Genomic DNA, 17,718 nt, shown 5'->3' with positions numbered 1-17,718 from the left:
TTTCAAATCGTATCCAGAACTTTGGTTTTGAATTTAAGTGCCATCATTTTCGAAATTGGAACTGATTTGTGGACAATTCAGACTATCTGTAATTTTTTCGGGTCTGCGCGAGGTATCTTTCTATATTAAAGTGTTTAGTGTGTTGCACAGTTTGCTGTAGTCCACCCTTGTATGCGCGCGAGTTCCCTACAGAGCATCAGACCATGTGAAGCAACAGTGGGCCTGTTCCGCTAGCAGGGCATGTAGCAAGAATGGAAGATAGGACAGGACATAGGAGTGTTTGTTGGTCGACCTACACTGAGGTGGCACTATACAGGTGGAACTATTCCTGCTAATAAGTTATAAGGAACCGGCGTTGCTTGAACTAACCCTTGTATGCGCGCGAGTTCCCTACAGAGCATCAGACCATGTGAAGCAACAGTGGGCCTGTTCCGCTAGCAGGGCATGTAGCAAGAATGGAAGATAGGACAGGACATAGGAGTGTTTGTTGGTCGACCTACACTGAGGTGGCACTATACAGGTGGAACTATTCCTGCTAATAAGTTATAAGGAACCGGCGTTGCTTGAACTAACCCTTGTATGCGCGCGAGTTCCCTACAGAGCATCAGACCATGTGAAGCAACAGTGGGCCTGTTCCGCTAGCAGGGCATGTAGCAAGAATGGAAGATAGGACAGGACATAGGAGTGTTTGTTGGTCGACCTACACTGAGGTGGCACTATACAGGTGGAACTATTCCTGCTAATAAGTTATAAGGAACCGGCGTTGCTTGAACTAACCCTTGTATGCGCGCGAGTTCCCTACAGAGCATCAGACCATGTGAAGCAACAGTGGGCCTGTTCCGCTAGCAGGGCATGTAGCAAGAATGGAAGATAGGACAGGACATAGGAGTGTTTGTTGGTCGACCTACACTGAGGTGGCACTATACAGGTGGAACTATTCCTGCTAATAAGTTATAAGGAACCGGCGTTGCTTGAACTAACCCTTGTATGCGCGCGAGTTCCCTACAGAGCATCAGACCATGTGAAGCAACAGTGGGCCTGTTCCGCTAGCAGGGCATGTAGCAAGAATGGAAGATAGGACAGGACATAGGAGTGTTTGTTGGTCGACCTACACTGAGGTGGCACTATACAGGTGGAACTATTCCTGCTAATAAGTTATAAGGAACCGGCGTTGCTTGAACTAACCCTTGTATGCGCGCGAGTTCCCTACAGAGCATCAGACCATGTGAAGCAACAGTGGGCCTGTTCCGCTAGCAGGGCATGTAGCAAGAATGGAAGATAGGACAGGACATAGGAGTGTTTGTTGGTCGACCTACACTGAGGTGGCACTATACAGGTGGAACTATTCCTGCTAATAAGTTATAAGGAACCGGCGTTGCTTGAACTAACCCTTGTATGCGCGCGAGTTCCCTACAGAGCATCAGACCATGTGAAGCAACAGTGGGCCTGTTCCGCTAGCAGGGCATGTAGCAAGAATGGAAGATAGGACAGGACATAGGAGTGTTTGTTGGTCGACCTACACTGAGGTGGCACTATACAGGTGGAACTATTCCTGCTAATAAGTTATAAGGAACCGGCGTTGCTTGAACTAACCCTTGTATGCGCGCGAGTTCCCTACAGAGCATCAGACCATGTGAAGCAACAGTGGGCCTGTTCCGCTAGCAGGGCATGTAGCAAGAATGGAAGATAGGACAGGACATAGGAGTGTTTGTTGGTCGACCTACACTGAGGTGGCACTATACAGGTGGAACTATTCCTGCTAATAAGTTATAAGGAACCGGCGTTGCTTGAACTAACCCTTGTATGCGCGCGAGTTCCCTACAGAGCATCAGACCATGTGAAGCAACAGTGGGCCTGTTCCGCTAGCAGGGCATGTAGCAAGAATGGAAGATAGGACAGGACATAGGAGTGTTTGTTGGTCGACCTACACTGAGGTGGCACTATACAGGTGGAACTATTCCTGCTAATAAGTTATAAGGAACCGGCGTTGCTTGAACTAACCCTTGTATGCGCGCGAGTTCCCTACAGAGCATCAGACCATGTGAAGCAACAGTGGGCCTGTTCCGCTAGCAGGGCATGTAGCAAGAATGGAAGATAGGACAGGACATAGGAGTGTTTGTTGGTCGACCTACACTGAGGTGGCACTATACAGGTGGAACTATTCCTGCTAATAAGTTATAAGGAACCGGCGTTGCTTGAACTAACCCTTGTATGCGCGCGAGTTCCCTACAGAGCATCAGACCATGTGAAGCAACAGTGGGCCTGTTCCGCTAGCAGGGCATGTAGCAAGAATGGAAGATAGGACAGGACATAGGAGTGTTTGTTGGTCGACCTACACTGAGGTGGCACTATACAGGTGGAACTATTCCTGCTAATAAGTTATAAGGAACCGGCGTTGCTTGAACTAACCCTTGTATGCGCGCGAGTTCCCTACAGAGCATCAGACCATGTGAAGCAACAGTGGGCCTGTTCCGCTAGCAGGGCATGTAGCAAGAATGGAAGATAGGACAGGACATAGGAGTGTTTGTTGGTCGACCTACACTGAGGTGGCACTATACAGGTGGAACTATTCCTGCTAATAAGTTATAAGGAACCGGCGTTGCTTGAACTAACCCTTGTATGCGCGCGAGTTCCCTACAGAGCATCAGACCATGTGAAGCAACAGTGGGCCTGTTCCGCTAGCAGGGCATGTAGCAAGAATGGAAGATAGGACAGGACATAGGAGTGTTTGTTGGTCGACCTACACTGAGGTGGCACTATACAGGTGGAACTATTCCTGCTAATAAGTTATAAGGAACCGGCGTTGCTTGAACTAACCCTTGTATGCGCGCGAGTTCCCTACAGAGCATCAGACCATGTGAAGCAACAGTGGACCTGTTCCGCTAGCAGGGCATGTAGCAAGAATGGAAGATAGGACAGGACATAGGAGTGTTTGTTGGTCGACCTACACTGAGGTGGCACTATACAGGTGGAACTATTCCTGCTAATAAGTTATAAGGAACCGGCGTTGCTTGAACTAACCCTTGTATGCGCGCGAGTTCCCTACAGAGCATCAGACCATGTGAAGCAACAGTGGGCCTGTTCCGCTAGCAGGGCATGTAGCAAGAATGGAAGATAGGACAGGACATAGGAGTGTTTGTTGGTCGACCTACACTGAGGTGGCACTATACAGGTGGAACTATTCCTGCTAATAAGTTATAAGGAACCGGCGTTGCTTGAACTAACCCTTGTATGCGCGCGAGTTCCCTACAGAGCATCAGACCATGTGAAGCAACAGTGGGCCTGTTCCGCTAGCAGGGCATGTAGCAAGAATGGAAGATAGGACAGGACATAGGAGTGTTTGTTGGTCGACCTACACTGAGGTGGCACTATACAGGTGGAACTATTCCTGCTAATAAGTTATAAGGAACCGGCGTTGCTTGAACTAACCCTTGTATGCGCGCGAGTTCCCTACAGAGCATCAGACCATGTGAAGCAACAGTGGGCCTGTTCCGCTAGCAGGGCATGTAGCAAGAATGGAAGATAGGACAGGACATAGGAGTGTTTGTTGGTCGACCTACACTGAGGTGGCACTATACAGGTGGAACTATTCCTGCTAATAAGTTATAAGGAACCGGCGTTGCTTGAACTAACCCTTGTATGCGCGCGAGTTCCCTACAGAGCATCAGACCATGTGAAGCAACAGTGGGCCTGTTCCGCTAGCAGGGCATGTAGCAAGAATGGAAGATAGGACAGGACATAGGAGTGTTTGTTGGTCGACCTACACTGAGGTGGCACTATACAGGTGGAACTATTCCTGCTAATAAGTTATAAGGAACCGGCGTTGCTTGAACTAACCCTTGTATGCGCGCGAGTTCCCTACAGAGCATCAGACCATGTGAAGCAACAGTGGGCCTGTTCCGCTAGCAGGGCATGTAGCAAGAATGGAAGATAGGACAGGACATAGGAGTGTTTGTTGGTCGACCTACACTGAGGTGGCACTATACAGGTGGAACTATTCCTGCTAATAAGTTATAAGGAACCGGCGTTGCTTGAACTAACCCTTGTATGCGCGCGAGTTCCCTACAGAGCATCAGACCATGTGAAGCAACAGTGGGCCTGTTCCGCTAGCAGGGCATGTAGCAAGAATGGAAGATAGGACAGGACATAGGAGTGTTTTTTGGTCGACCTACACTGAGGTGGCACTATACAGGTGGAACTATTCCTGCTAATAAGTTATAAGGAACCGGCGTTGCTTGAACTAACCCTTGTATGCGCGCGAGTTCCCTACAGAGCATCAGACCATGTGAAGCAACAGTGGGCCTGTTCCGCTAGCAGGGCATGTAGCAAGAATGGAAGATAGGACAGGACATAGGAGTGTTTGTTGGTCGACCTACACTGAGGTGGCACTATACAGGTGGAACTATTCCTGCTAATAAGTTATAAGGAACCGGCGTTGCTTGAACTAACCCTTGTATGCGCGCGAGTTCCCTACAGAGCATCAGACCATGTGAAGCAACAGTGGGCCTGTTCCGCTAGCAGGGCATGTAGCAAGAATGGAAGATAGGACAGGACATAGGAGTGTTTTTTGGTCGACCTACACTGAGGTGGCACTATACAGGTGGAACTATTCCTGCTAATAAGTTATAAGGAACCGGCGTTGCTTGAACTAACCCTTGTATGCGCGCGAGTTCCCTACAGAGCATCAGACCATGTGAAGCAACAGTGGGCCTGTTCCGCTAGCAGGGCATGTAGCAAGAATGGAAGATAGGACAGGACATAGGAGTGTTTGTTGGTCGACCTACACTGAGGTGGCACTATACAGGTGGAACTATTCCTGCTAATAAGTTATAAGGAACCGGCGTTGCTTGAACTAACCCTTGTATGCGCGCGAGTTCCCTACAGAGCATCAGACCATGTGAAGCAACAGTGGGCCTGTTCCGCTAGCAGGGCATGTAGCAAGAATGGAAGATAGGACAGGACATAGGAGTGTTTTTTGGTCGACCTACACTGAGGTGGCACTATACAGGTGGAACTATTCCTGCTAATAAGTTATAAGGAACCGGCGTTGCTTGAACTAACCCTTGTATGCGCGCGAGTTCCCTACAGAGCATCAGACCATGTGAAGCAACAGTGGGCCTGTTCCGCTAGCAGGGCATGTAGCAAGAATGGAAGATAGGACAGGACATAGGAGTGTTTGTTGGTCGACCTACACTGAGGTGGCACTATACAGGTGGAACTATTCCTGCTAATAAGTTATAAGGAACCGGCGTTGCTTGAACTAACCCTTGTATGCGCGCGAGTTCCCTACAGAGCATCAGACCATGTGAAGCAACAGTGGGCCTGTTCCGCTAGCAGGGCATGTAGCAAGAATGGAAGATAGGACAGGACATAGGAGTGTTTGTTGGTCGACCTACACTGAGGTGGCACTATACAGGTGGAACTATTCCTGCTAATAAGTTATAAGGAACCGGCGTTGCTTGAACTAACCCTTGTATGCGCGCGAGTTCCCTACAGAGCATCAGACCATGTGAAGCAACAGTGGGCCTGTTCCGCTAGCAGGGCATGTAGCAAGAATGGAAGATAGGACAGGACATAGGAGTGTTTGTTGGTCGACCTACACTGAGGTGGCACTATACAGGTGGAACTATTCCTGCTAATAAGTTATAAGGAACCGGCGTTGCTTGAACTAACCCTTGTATGCGCGCGAGTTCCCTACAGAGCATCAGACCATGTGAAGCAACAGTGGGCCTGTTCCGCTAGCAGGGCATGTAGCAAGAATGGAAGATAGGACAGGACATAGGAGTGTTTGTTGGTCGACCTACACTGAGGTGGCACTATACAGGTGGAACTATTCCTGCTAATAAGTTATAAGGAACCGGCGTTGCTTGAACTAACCCTTGTATGCGCGCGAGTTCCCTACAGAGCATCAGACCATGTGAAGCAACAGTGGGCCTGTTCCGCTAGCAGGGCATGTAGCAAGAATGGAAGATAGGACAGGACATAGGAGTGTTTGTTGGTCGACCTACACTGAGGTGGCACTATACAGGTGGAAATATTCCTGCTAATAAGTTATAAGGAACCGGCGTTGCTTGAACTAACCCTTGTTTGTAGGTCAGTGTGGAGATGCCATTGTCTTTTGTATCACCACTATTATTTTAATGACAAACTAAAAGCAAGTAAATTACCTAATGACAACCTAATTGTACACCATTTTAGCAGATGAGACCAACCTGATGAAAAATGAAATAAAATGTGAATATCACACAAGAGTCCCAACTGCTCCCAAGCCAGTGAGACCATCGTATCTCCAATAGTTGGTGTATGTTGTGGGGCTGAAGACAGTAGGGAGGGAAATCAGATGGGGAAGAGGAAGGTGGGAAAGTACTTGGCTATTCAGATCTGGTCACCAAATATGGCTAAAGCCATCTCAAGCAATGAATGGTGAACACCAGTGCGATACTGAGAGTATTTTCTACTCTGGAAAGTGCCGAAAAAATACTAAAATAAGATTTACTATTTGAACCTGCGACCTCCGGATTGCTAGTCGAGAGTCTTACCACTCGACCACGGTGGCCGTCAGATTTGTAATGTTGATAAAATAATACTTAAACACTTAAATGTTTATAAAATGGAATGCAGAAATACGGCAGGTCTGAAGGTTCAGGAGATAGCTCAGTTGCTAGAGTAAACGCCGGAATAGCAAATGGTCTTTAATTCAAATTCCGCTCGCACCCATGAATAGATATATTTTTTTTTTTACTAAAATTATTCCAATGTTTTGTATAATTATGAAAAGCTTACTGTCTGTCAAGCTGCAGAAGGGCGATGTCGTTATACGCGCGTGAGTAAGTCCTGTTGTATAGTGGGTGGGAGTGTATTTTTATCACATTGTATATAGCGTCAGGATTGTACTGAGGTGTAAAGTTCCCCCCCAATCCGACGAACTTGACAAACCCTGATCTGAAACAAAAGAAGTGCAGGTTATATCAACATTGCCATGTGCATCTTAAGTAGGTCTAATTGTCTAATACAATCACTACGTCATCTGAGATTCACCACCATAATATATTTGTTATGGTTTTATATTTCAAAGGAAAACCGCTGATTCAATTCAATTCAATTTTTTATTCTTTTAAAAACATTACAAAATCGTTAATTTCAAAACGTCTTAAAATAAATTGTATTTATATAAGTCGGTACATACATATTATAAAGCAGAATTTAGTGTACCTATAACACTATAGTGTATAATTTGTAAACATGGAGGTGAAAATAAAATTACTGCCTCGGACTAGCGGCAACAAAGATTGCTTCTTAAATACTAAATATATATGTCGATATCCGAATTGATTCTGTTCAACTACTGACTCATCTCGCTAACTTTACTCTCCGAACAGTTCGAGAGAGTTCTTAAGGCTCCGAAGTAAGTGTTCAAAAAGATGAAAAAGATTGTTTGAAGGGAGATATGTAAATATAAATGTTAGAGTGAGCGCACTAATATTATAAAAATAAGACAATAAATTTGCGAAAATTGTTAAAATATATAATGAAACACGACTCGTTTAGTAAAAATTCCTTTTACAAATGCCTAAGTTGCATTTAAAGATACACTGTGAATTTTTTAATACCTACGAAATGTTAAATAACAAAACAAAATGTATTTGTAATCATTTTCGGAGCACACTTGAGATTTTTTTCGATCTATGGAATTTCGTATAATTAACGTTTCTACTCAAATGTATAAATATTATCTTCAACAACATAATAATAATAATTATAAGTGTTCAAGAGAAATGTGTTATAAATTGGTAGAAATACGAAATGCGTGGCTTAAAACCAGTTGGGTCATGTGGTGCTATATCTGTCACCAAAAGACAAATCCTCATGAAACAAACTCCTCATCTCCTTTTCTACTATGGTCAGATATACAGGGTGTATCGGCACTAACCCGACAAACTTTAACCAGCTATTCCTTAGCACATTTAGAGTAAAAAATGTTATGGGCACTTTGCTGTCCGGTAGCATTTTTTTTTCAATTAAAAACAAAAAAAAATAAAATTTTCACACTACATCACTGTCATTGGCATTGCGTTTCGTGTTCAACAGCTGTTATAAGCAAGTATGTCGAAAAGCGTCTTCGCTCTTTCGCACACACTAAATAATAATAGTTAAAAATGAGACGAATGGTGCCGTGCCATTTCGTTGTGATTGTAAGTGTGCGCCAATATAGGTACACACGTGCATTATTCAACGGAATTCGAATAAAATATTTGCCAGATGGGTTTTCAAACTTTGACAAAGGATAAAACAGTGGTGACATGTGGTGAAAATATGAATAATAAATTTTTTATTAAAAAAAAAACGTTACCGGACAGCAAAGTGCACATAAGATTTTTTACTCCAAATGTGCTAAGGAATATCTGGTTAAAGTTTGTCGGGTACGTGCCGATACACCCTGTATAATATAAACAGAATAATAAGAAGGAGTGATCACCTGGCGATCAAGGGCGGCCGCGGGGAGGAAACCAGGTGGGTGGCGAAAATTTGATTTTATTTAAATATACAGTTTTTTTCTGAAATTGATGCAATTTTGCACACTTTACTTTCAAAACAAGAGGAAGGCTACAGTCTACAAAAGATTTCAAAAAATTCTATGTGAAACCCGGGCAATGCCGGGTACATCAGTGAGTATATTTTTATAAAATGGTTGGTCTGTGGTTGTGTTATAGCGTGGGATAGTTAGTCAGCCAAGAATATTTAGTTTATTTCTGTTCGAAAATGGTTTTATGTTTTCATCATCAAAACAAATCAATTTGTAAAAGGGCTATTTTTTATAAATAACTATCTGTAGCGTTGCTGTGGTTCAGTCTGTGTGGATACAGAAATAATAGCGCGTGTTGTTATTGCGTACAACCGATGGCGCTGTTAAAAAAAAACATGTTTTACCTGTCGCAGGTGACATCTATATGCTATAGGTATATAAAAACACACACATATTCGAATGCAACGTTGTAAGAAAATTACAAAGAACTTTCGAGATTTAAAATTTTTAACAAAAGAACATTTACGTTTTTATTTATATAGATAGATTTGCAGTGGAGGGATTTTAAAGTTTTGAATTTAGTCTGATAGTGGGGTAATCATACGGCAAATTAAAAATTATTTTTATTAATATTTTTTGGATAATTTCTAATTGCAAGATGTAATGAATACAGAGATTGAATCAGGGAGAAATAAATGGTTCTACTCTAAAATTAAATATGTTTCTTGGCCCGTTGTCCCACAGATCATTAAGGAATCGACATAAACCGTGTGCTATAAGACCCTATGTTGTTTGCTTACTGATCCGTGGGACGACGGGCTTATTCTAACAAAAAATATACACTGATTTTTTTATCCTTTCTATTGTTTGTAATTTCCACTTCATATTATACCATGGTATTTTAAATTAGGTTTAGCGGTAAGCACAAAGCAGTCAGGTTTACATTATTTGAATTAATATTACAGTTATATGAGTGTTTACCAGTGGCGGTCCGTGACTTTTCATTTAGCTAACTAGAGTGGTTGGCTAGTGGCTAAAGATTGACAAAAACCATATATTTTAATATTTCAATAACAGAAATATTTAAAGAAAAAAGACAACAACATTACTAAACTAGGCCACGGGAAAATAATTTCACTTAAGGCCTATGCCATCTTTGGGGATGCTGTGTAATACTTGAAGAAGGTCTTGAAGAAACCCATATCGTAGGTGGGAACAAACACAGAGGCCCGCAAAATTATTTCACAGCCAAGCTGTATATGTAAAATAAATCTTAGAAACAACCTGTTCTCATGTGACAAATGTCAACCGTGTACAAATATTTGCAGCATCTTCCATTGAAATACCGGTACTTACTTGTAATACTTGTATCCCTAATGCAAACACTCTTAAAACAATCTGTATCTCTTAAAGTTACTGGAGGTCTAGCACGGTCAGTCGATAAAGCCATATGTCATATATGGTCAACAATTGATAAGAAATGTTCCGACGGCAGATAAACATATTTTAGGCCTCCATAGCATCAGATAAGCTTCGTTTAGCTGTCAATATACACATCTTCTTTAAGGGCCCGCTTTCCGCGTAAAGAATTTAGATTTGGGCAATACCCACAAAATAAACAATATTTAGTGTTAAAAGAATCCGACAGAGGTGTCTGAATTCGTATTAGGAATAATTTTGGGGATTATGAAATTAAATTACCGACATCTATTGCAATTTTAGAAAAACAGAACCATTTTTAGTTAGCACCGAGCAAATGATAACGAAGTCGAAATGAAGATGGTTCTCAAAATATGGGTTTTATTACGGATTTAATTAATTATTATTTTTTTTAATTTTACAAAAAACATTTACGAAAGTTATTTGTATAGGTATAAAAATTACTTTACTTTACTAAAATACTATTCTCACTTTTATAAAAGTAATTTATAACTTTTATAAAATCAATAAATATATTTTTACATCAATAAGGTTTTTCTTATATGGTTATCTTTATAGGGTGTCCGGGGGTAAAGTGCTCAAACTTCAGGAGGTTATTCTAAATGCTAGAAGAAGTAAAAATGAAATAGAAATTATTCGAATTTCCAAATTTTTTCCACAAAAATTTATTTTCTGTAGAAGAAATTGTTTTTTTTTCTATACAAAAAATTAAACTTTTTTACTCGAAAACTATCTTAAAACGTTGGAATTCCAAAAAAAGTTTGTTTTCTTTTTTACTTGTACTATCAATTAGAATCACCTCCCGAAGTTTGTGCACTTTACCCCCGACATCTTGTATAATATGCGCAATATAATATTTATACACGTGTAATATCTACTTTTGTACATTTATATAAATTATATACACGTTTACATTTTTATGTTCATCAAATTTATTATATTATAAAGATAGATAGAAAGATCCTTAGTGCTTCCCGAGGATTTACAAATCAGAAGACTTTTTTGTAATTATTTATTTATTCATTTTAACAATTCAATAATTATAAAGAGTAATAAAACATGTAAGCAACATAAAATTACATTCTAAAATGTGAAAGGGGCTCTATTTATTTACATTTTTATGAAATTACTACTTTTAATAGTTTAAGCTTTCAGTGAACTTTCAATTTTATTTTTAACTTCTCTAAATATTATTTGTTTAAATTGTCAAATATAATTTAATTACAAACACAAGATTCACTCAAAATGAAAGATTGGTGGTTCTGAAATGTTCCCATAAATACGGTGAAAGAACCCTAAACTATAAACTTATTACCCTAAACATGCTTCGAGCGAAATGCGGATCTGGAAACCTTATCGTCAATCTGAGCAAAACATACCATGAACGTCAATATAGCAACAGCCTTTATTCTGCTGCAGTTTCATTAAATGCCGAGAGATCCGTTTACAGTCTCCAAAAAGCAATACTGGGGCACAACCCTAGAAGCAAAGCTAAATGATTGGAATACAGAAAGATAAAAACACACCATTGTCAAAAACATCTTGGCCGTAAATGATTAAATAAAATTAGATTTATTCAGGAAGGCAAGCATTACGGTGATCGATGTTAAAAATCTAACATAGCCCTAGAATAACTCCAGTATCTTTAAGAAACCTTTCTCTTAAAGCTCAGAAAAAAACTTTCCATGACAGTTAGATATACCACTCTACAACAAGACCGCGTACGGTAAAACTGTAAAAAAAATAAAGTAATAAATAACAAAATAAATATTTCACAACACAATAATTTCATCGAAAATCTTAAATCCGTTTCACCTTTCTACATTTTCTATATTCTCCTTAAGAGTATAATCCTTAGATAATGCCTTTTCAGATTATTCGTGGAAGCTAGAAAAAAATAAAATCATTGATTATAACTGCACTTCAAGTGACCTTTTAAATAACAGCAAAGGGCTCAAATGATTTTATTATTACGTCCGTGCCTTTGCATCTTTACAAGACTTGGGCAAAACATTCTGTAGCGGAGTATAGATTTCACATCTGAAACATAATTAAAGAGTTTATTGAAAATAGAACACCAAGGTACGGTTAGTCAAAAAACGTACAATAAAGTTAATTCTGGGAAGAAATTGTACAGTTGACATTCAGGACAGGTTCACTCCCTCCTCCTCAAAAAAGACCCTCTATACAGCATTCTCAAAGATGACACAGGCTCTGAGAGAAATTATTTTCTTCAGGGCCTCCTTCCGACAAAAAATAACATCACTGAACTAAATTATATTATTGTAGAAAGCAATCACTTTGTGGTTTGACATATTTAATAAAATAAAATACTTTTATGTTTTAAAACCACGATATTTATTAATTTAAGAACCGACCGGTTTCGCTTTACTTAAGCATCATCTGGGTACAAATTAATACTAAACAAGAAGTACATAATGTGTGCATATATATAACAAAATATAGAGGGAGACAACATGATACAAATATAAGCAACACAAAGACGGTCATAAAATACATTACTATAAGTGCACAAGTAATGGAAAAACCGCTAGATAATTATGTAGACTAATGGGTTATACGAATAAATCGGGAGAAACAAAACATCAATAAAACCTCAATAATAACGGTTTTTCCGAATTCGCAAATCATTTGATCGATAAAGATCATACATTCTGTCATAGCACCGGTGCTAACATCTTACATAAAAACGGGCATGGTAACAGACTAAACAATTTAGAGGCACTAGAAATTAAAAAAAGCTGTAAAAACCAAAAGTCAGATACTTAATAATCAATTAGACATATCAAGTAGTCCAATATTAGGTCTGTTTCCAATAAACCCATAAAAAAATCCCAGTTCTCCTTACCTCCTTACCACCTTGCCAGTTGATGTTTTGTTTCTCCCGATTTATTCGTATAACCCATTAGTCTACATAATTATCTAGCGGTTTTTCCATTACTTGTGCACTTATGTTAATGTATTTTATGACCGTCTTTGTGTTGCTTATATTTGTATCATGTTGTCTCCCTCTATATTTTTTTTTATATATATGCACACATTATGTACTTCTTGTTTAGTATTAATTTGTACCCTGATGATGCTTAAGTAAAGCGAAACCGGTCGGTTCTTAAATTAATAAATATCGTGGTTTTAAAACAAAAAAATATTTTATTTTATTAAATTATATTCCCCACAGTTTCAGAACTTTCAAAGCTTTTTTCGCTCGCACGCTTTTTTCTGGATTCCACGTTCGAGTATTGTTATTTGAAACAGGTGGCCCATATATTATTATTACATATTATATTATATTTCGGACATCGTTGCATTGTGAATCATTAGAGCAGATCTTCAAACGGAGAACAACACGACCGTCCGCGAAGCTCTCTAAGCAGTGACTGAAAGGCAGATAGCGTACGCGCGTAAGGAAGTGAGAGGGGCTGAAATAATCATGCTTAGAATCATAAGATGTAAGCGACTGTTGTGAAAATGTTTAATAAATCACGGCGTATTTCAAAAATAGCAAAAATCACTTTTGGGGTCTATTGAGTAGCATTAAAAGAAGCATTGTGATTTTTTTCATACATATAACTTGTAAAATAACAGAAATAAAAGTGTTAATAATATTTTTCGGAGCATACTTTGCGATTTATTTCTATCGAGGGAATTTCAAATAATTACCGTTTCGGCTTTTGGAACAAATAGATACTATCTTAAAGAATAACATATATTTTTTTAAGAGCTTAAAAACTTCAAACTTTTAAGGAAAATATCTCGGAAATTGGATGAAATTCGAATAGTGGGCCCTTAATAATGTCGTTCGTTATGCAAAATTACTGGCTTATTAACGAACAGAGTTGAACTAACGAAGCTCTTAGAATTGGAAAAGAAGTCGTTTACGCGGTGAACTGAGGCGGGTACGGGTACCGCCGCCCCGAGAACTATTTATTACATAACCAACACAGAACAAAGTTATTAAAAAAACTCTTCAATTATAACCCGGAAACTCCCACAAAAAAAACTGTATCAGGAAATGAAACTTTTGAAAATAAGAAAATTGTACGAATTCAACATATGCCTCTTAATCTACAAAATCCAAAATGGACTTATACACACAAACACAACATTTAAACAAACGTCACAAGTACACGAACATTATACTAGGCAACATAACAAATTGTACACACATGCTGTAAGGACTGAAAGTGGCAAAAGAGGCATTGGCCACGAGGGTGTACAAATATACAATATCCTTCCAGATAAACTTAAAACGGAGAGTATAAATGTATTTAAAAAAAAACTTTTTAACCTTAAGTTACTAGAACAATAGTAGAAAACTATTTATTTATTGTTATATATTTAAGTCAAGAAAGTGAAATGTAAATTTCTTTTAACTTAATAAATAAATAAAAAAACACCTCTGCCATAGGTCACCCCAAGTGGTTCGATACGTTTGGTGACTTAGCAGGGGTGCCCGGTTCATCAGGTTTATCGGGATCTTGGCGGCAGTGTGTCTGCCCACCAACTGCATGGCAGGCCGGATCGGGAGAGACTGGTTGGTTGGTGGAGACCTTTTGACCTCTTCAGCAGGACTCTCTTGGAACATTGCCTCGCACCGCAGTGGGAGGGATGGATCATACATCTGTCATTCCTGGACTCACTAACCCCCAGATTCTAATCCACCCCTTATACCTTTTTCCTTCCCAGAACTTCCCATCCTTCCTTTCCTAAAAAGAAGCCCCACACAGCATCCCCAAAGAGGACAGAGGCCCTGAGGGGAACTGTTTTCAAATAAGGAATGAAACAAATACGTCACTATCTCAATGACATTTCTATTTTGAAATATTTTCAGGCAGGTAGGCGCTATAATATTGAAAAAATGCAAATAAGAAAGTCAAACACGACGATTTCACATAAAAAAGTAATCTTTACTGAACCATTAAAACGGCCACCATGATGAACCCAAAACTAAACGTACAGACAGATGAAATGCAAAATGGTCGAGTTAAAACAGGACTTCGCAACGCAAATTCAATTATGTGAGGTAAATCCACTTGTTCGCCACTTATACCACGAGTTGTCAGACACCGTGTATACCACGAGTTGTCAGACACCGTGTATACCACGAGTTGTCAGTACCGTGTATACCACGAGTTGTCAGACACCGTGTATACCACGAGTTGTCAGACACCGTGTATACCACGAGTTGTCAGACACCGTGTATACCACGAGTTGTCAGACACCGTGTATACCACGAGTTGTCAGACACCGTGTATACCACGAGTTGTCAGACACCGTGTATACCACGAGTTGTCAGTACCGTGTATACCACGAGTTGTCAGACACCGTGTATACCACGAGTTGTCAGACACCGTGTATACCACGAGTTGTCAGACACCGTGTATACCACGAGTTGTCAGACACCGTGTATACCACGAGTTGTCAGACACCGTGTATACCACGAGTTGTCAGACACCGTGTATACCACGAGTTGTCAGACACCGTGTATACCACGAGTTGTCAGACACCGTGTATACCACGAGTTGTCAGACACCGTGTATACCACGAGTTTGTGAAATATTGTCTAAAATGTGCTTCAATCTTTAAGGTTAGATCGTTCAAATATCAAACCAATTTGTTTTTCTATTTTCATCGTTGCAATTTTCATTATAACAATGAAGAGTTGAATTTTAGAATGAAGAAACAATAAACTCACCCAAGCGCTGGAATGGCGCGTGCAGCACACACCACCCACTGGTCACTCAGTAAGGTCACTGGATACCTCTCCCAGGTGATATCTCCTCTCTGACCTGATCCAATACGTCCCTGGGAACACAACACATCTTCATATTAATCTCTAAGCAAGTGTTGTTTTAAATTGCTCACAAAATGTTTGCTGATTTTCGTTTGCTTTGTTCATTTTTACTGCCAACCATCTGAAACCAGTGACACTATGGCATCCCAACCAACCATCTGGAACCAGTGACACTATGGCATCCCAACCAACCATCTGGAACCAGTGACACTATGGCATCCCAACCAACCATCTGGAACCAGTGACACTATGGCATCCCAACCAACCATCTGGAACCAGTGACACTATGGCATCCCATCTGGAACCAGTGACACTATGGCATCCCAACCAACCATCTGGAACCAGTGACACTATGGAATCCCAAATTGCGGTGTGTTGTGAGGTTTAAGGTAGTGGGAAGGGGACCGAGATGCGGGAGAGAAAAGTACCTGCCTATCCAGATATAATCACGTATGACCGTGTTAAAAATGAGGAGATCGTCACCAAACGCGGCTAAAGCCATTTCAAGCAGCGTTTCAATTATGAATGTTGGTCTTACACCAGGGCGATACTGAGAGTATCTTTCACTCTGTAATGTGTCGCAAATAAACTATATCTGTATCACATCTTCGGATCTACCGGATCTGCCCTGATGATGGACACTGCAACGCTGTCCGAAACGTCGGCTAAAGAAGGAGTTAGCGCAACACGGCATAACACCCCAAAAACAAACAACAAAAATATTTTAAATGAATACATTGTGATATAACACAACATGACCTAATTTTTAGCACACATCGGGATTTGAACCCGCGACCTCCAGATTGCTAGTCGGGTGCCCTCGATTGGCCGGAGCTGGTAAACATCTCAGTATTGCCCCGGTGAAAGGCCTTCAGAATGGAAACTTTGCTTCAAATGGCTTTAGCCATGTTTAGTGGCCACCTGTTCCCCACTCCACTACCTTCAGCCTCGTAATAACATCTGCCCCGATGATGGAAACTGTAATGCTGTCTGAAATTTTGGATAGAGTTGGAGGTAGCGCAACATGGCATAGTACCCCAAAAAAGATCACCGTAATTAAAAGATGTAATTTACATGTTAGTATGTGTGTATAATATTAATTGAAAAATATAAATAAAATTGATTACAAATATTTTGAATACACACTACAAAAATACGCAATCATTTTTAATTTGATCCCATGACCACTGAATCCAGAGCCAACTTTACCCGCCGCCGATGTTTTCAGAGAAAAGTCACATCTATATCCTAAATTTAAATTGTCTTCATTGAAATTTTAGTTCCTTTCTATTCATGGGCTTTCAATTTTGTTTAACAAATTTAGTTTTTCTCCAAAAAATAATTAGTTAGTAAATAATTACATTTCAAAAGTAATCTTTGATAAGATTTTTGATCACCAAAATAAATAAATGTTTTGCAATGAATAAGCAAATAGTATGGAAGTATGCGTCGATTTGAATGTTGCTTATTTCAAGAACGACGGACTCTCGTGTCTAAGATGAATGAAGTTTGTATATACTGGCCACGCACTAGGGAGCCGACATGATCTGCAATTTTGTATTCAAATGTATTCAAGCAACGTCCTAGGGCTCTATGGAAGCCAAATATAGTCGGCTGCGGAAGTCAGTCGAAACATTGCGATTGCGCAACCAGCCTCAAATGTGACTAGGGTACATGTGTGTGGATGCCTCAGTCCTCAGTCCTCACGCACTTGTCGTGGCAGCCAGTAGAACTGGTGATATTGGCTGCTACAAGCTACAACTAGCTCCTACTTTATAGGGCGGCTGCCTGGTGCGCAGCCAGCCCAACTCTAAGGTCATGGTATTTCAAAGAGAGAGTACAATATAGACAATGTAATATAGTTGTGAGTGATGAATACTTGGGGCAGGTGGATGAGTTTGATTTGGAAGTGTGTTTAGAAAAGATGGAAAGGATTACG

The 17,718-nt window shown here is 40.2% G+C and overlaps 1 protein-coding gene across 1 annotated transcript in view; it reads right to left on the bottom strand.

Annotated features, from left to right (window-relative positions):
* LOC149414110 (serine protease Hayan-like) overlaps nt 1-17,718 on the bottom strand; it is a 40,243-nt gene that overhangs the window by 10,691 nt on the left and 11,834 nt on the right. Inside the window, exons 7-8 of the mRNA XM_089643706.1 lie at nt 15,681-15,790; nt 6,784-6,942 (exon numbers count right to left, since the gene is read on the bottom strand). Coding sequence (XP_089499832.1) covers nt 6,784-6,942; nt 15,681-15,790 — 269 coding nt within the window. The remainder of the gene's footprint in view (nt 1-6,783; nt 6,943-15,680; nt 15,791-17,718) is intronic.

This window comes from Hesperophylax consimilis, chromosome 20 (genome assembly GCF_061612785.1).
Source record: "Hesperophylax consimilis isolate HC1 chromosome 20, BYU_Hcon_1.0, whole genome shotgun sequence".
Classification (NCBI taxonomy): domain Eukaryota; kingdom Metazoa; phylum Arthropoda; class Insecta; order Trichoptera; family Limnephilidae; genus Hesperophylax; species Hesperophylax consimilis.
The sequence above is the reverse complement of the archived record's forward strand: the minus strand, read 5'-3'. Positions and strand labels throughout refer to the sequence as shown.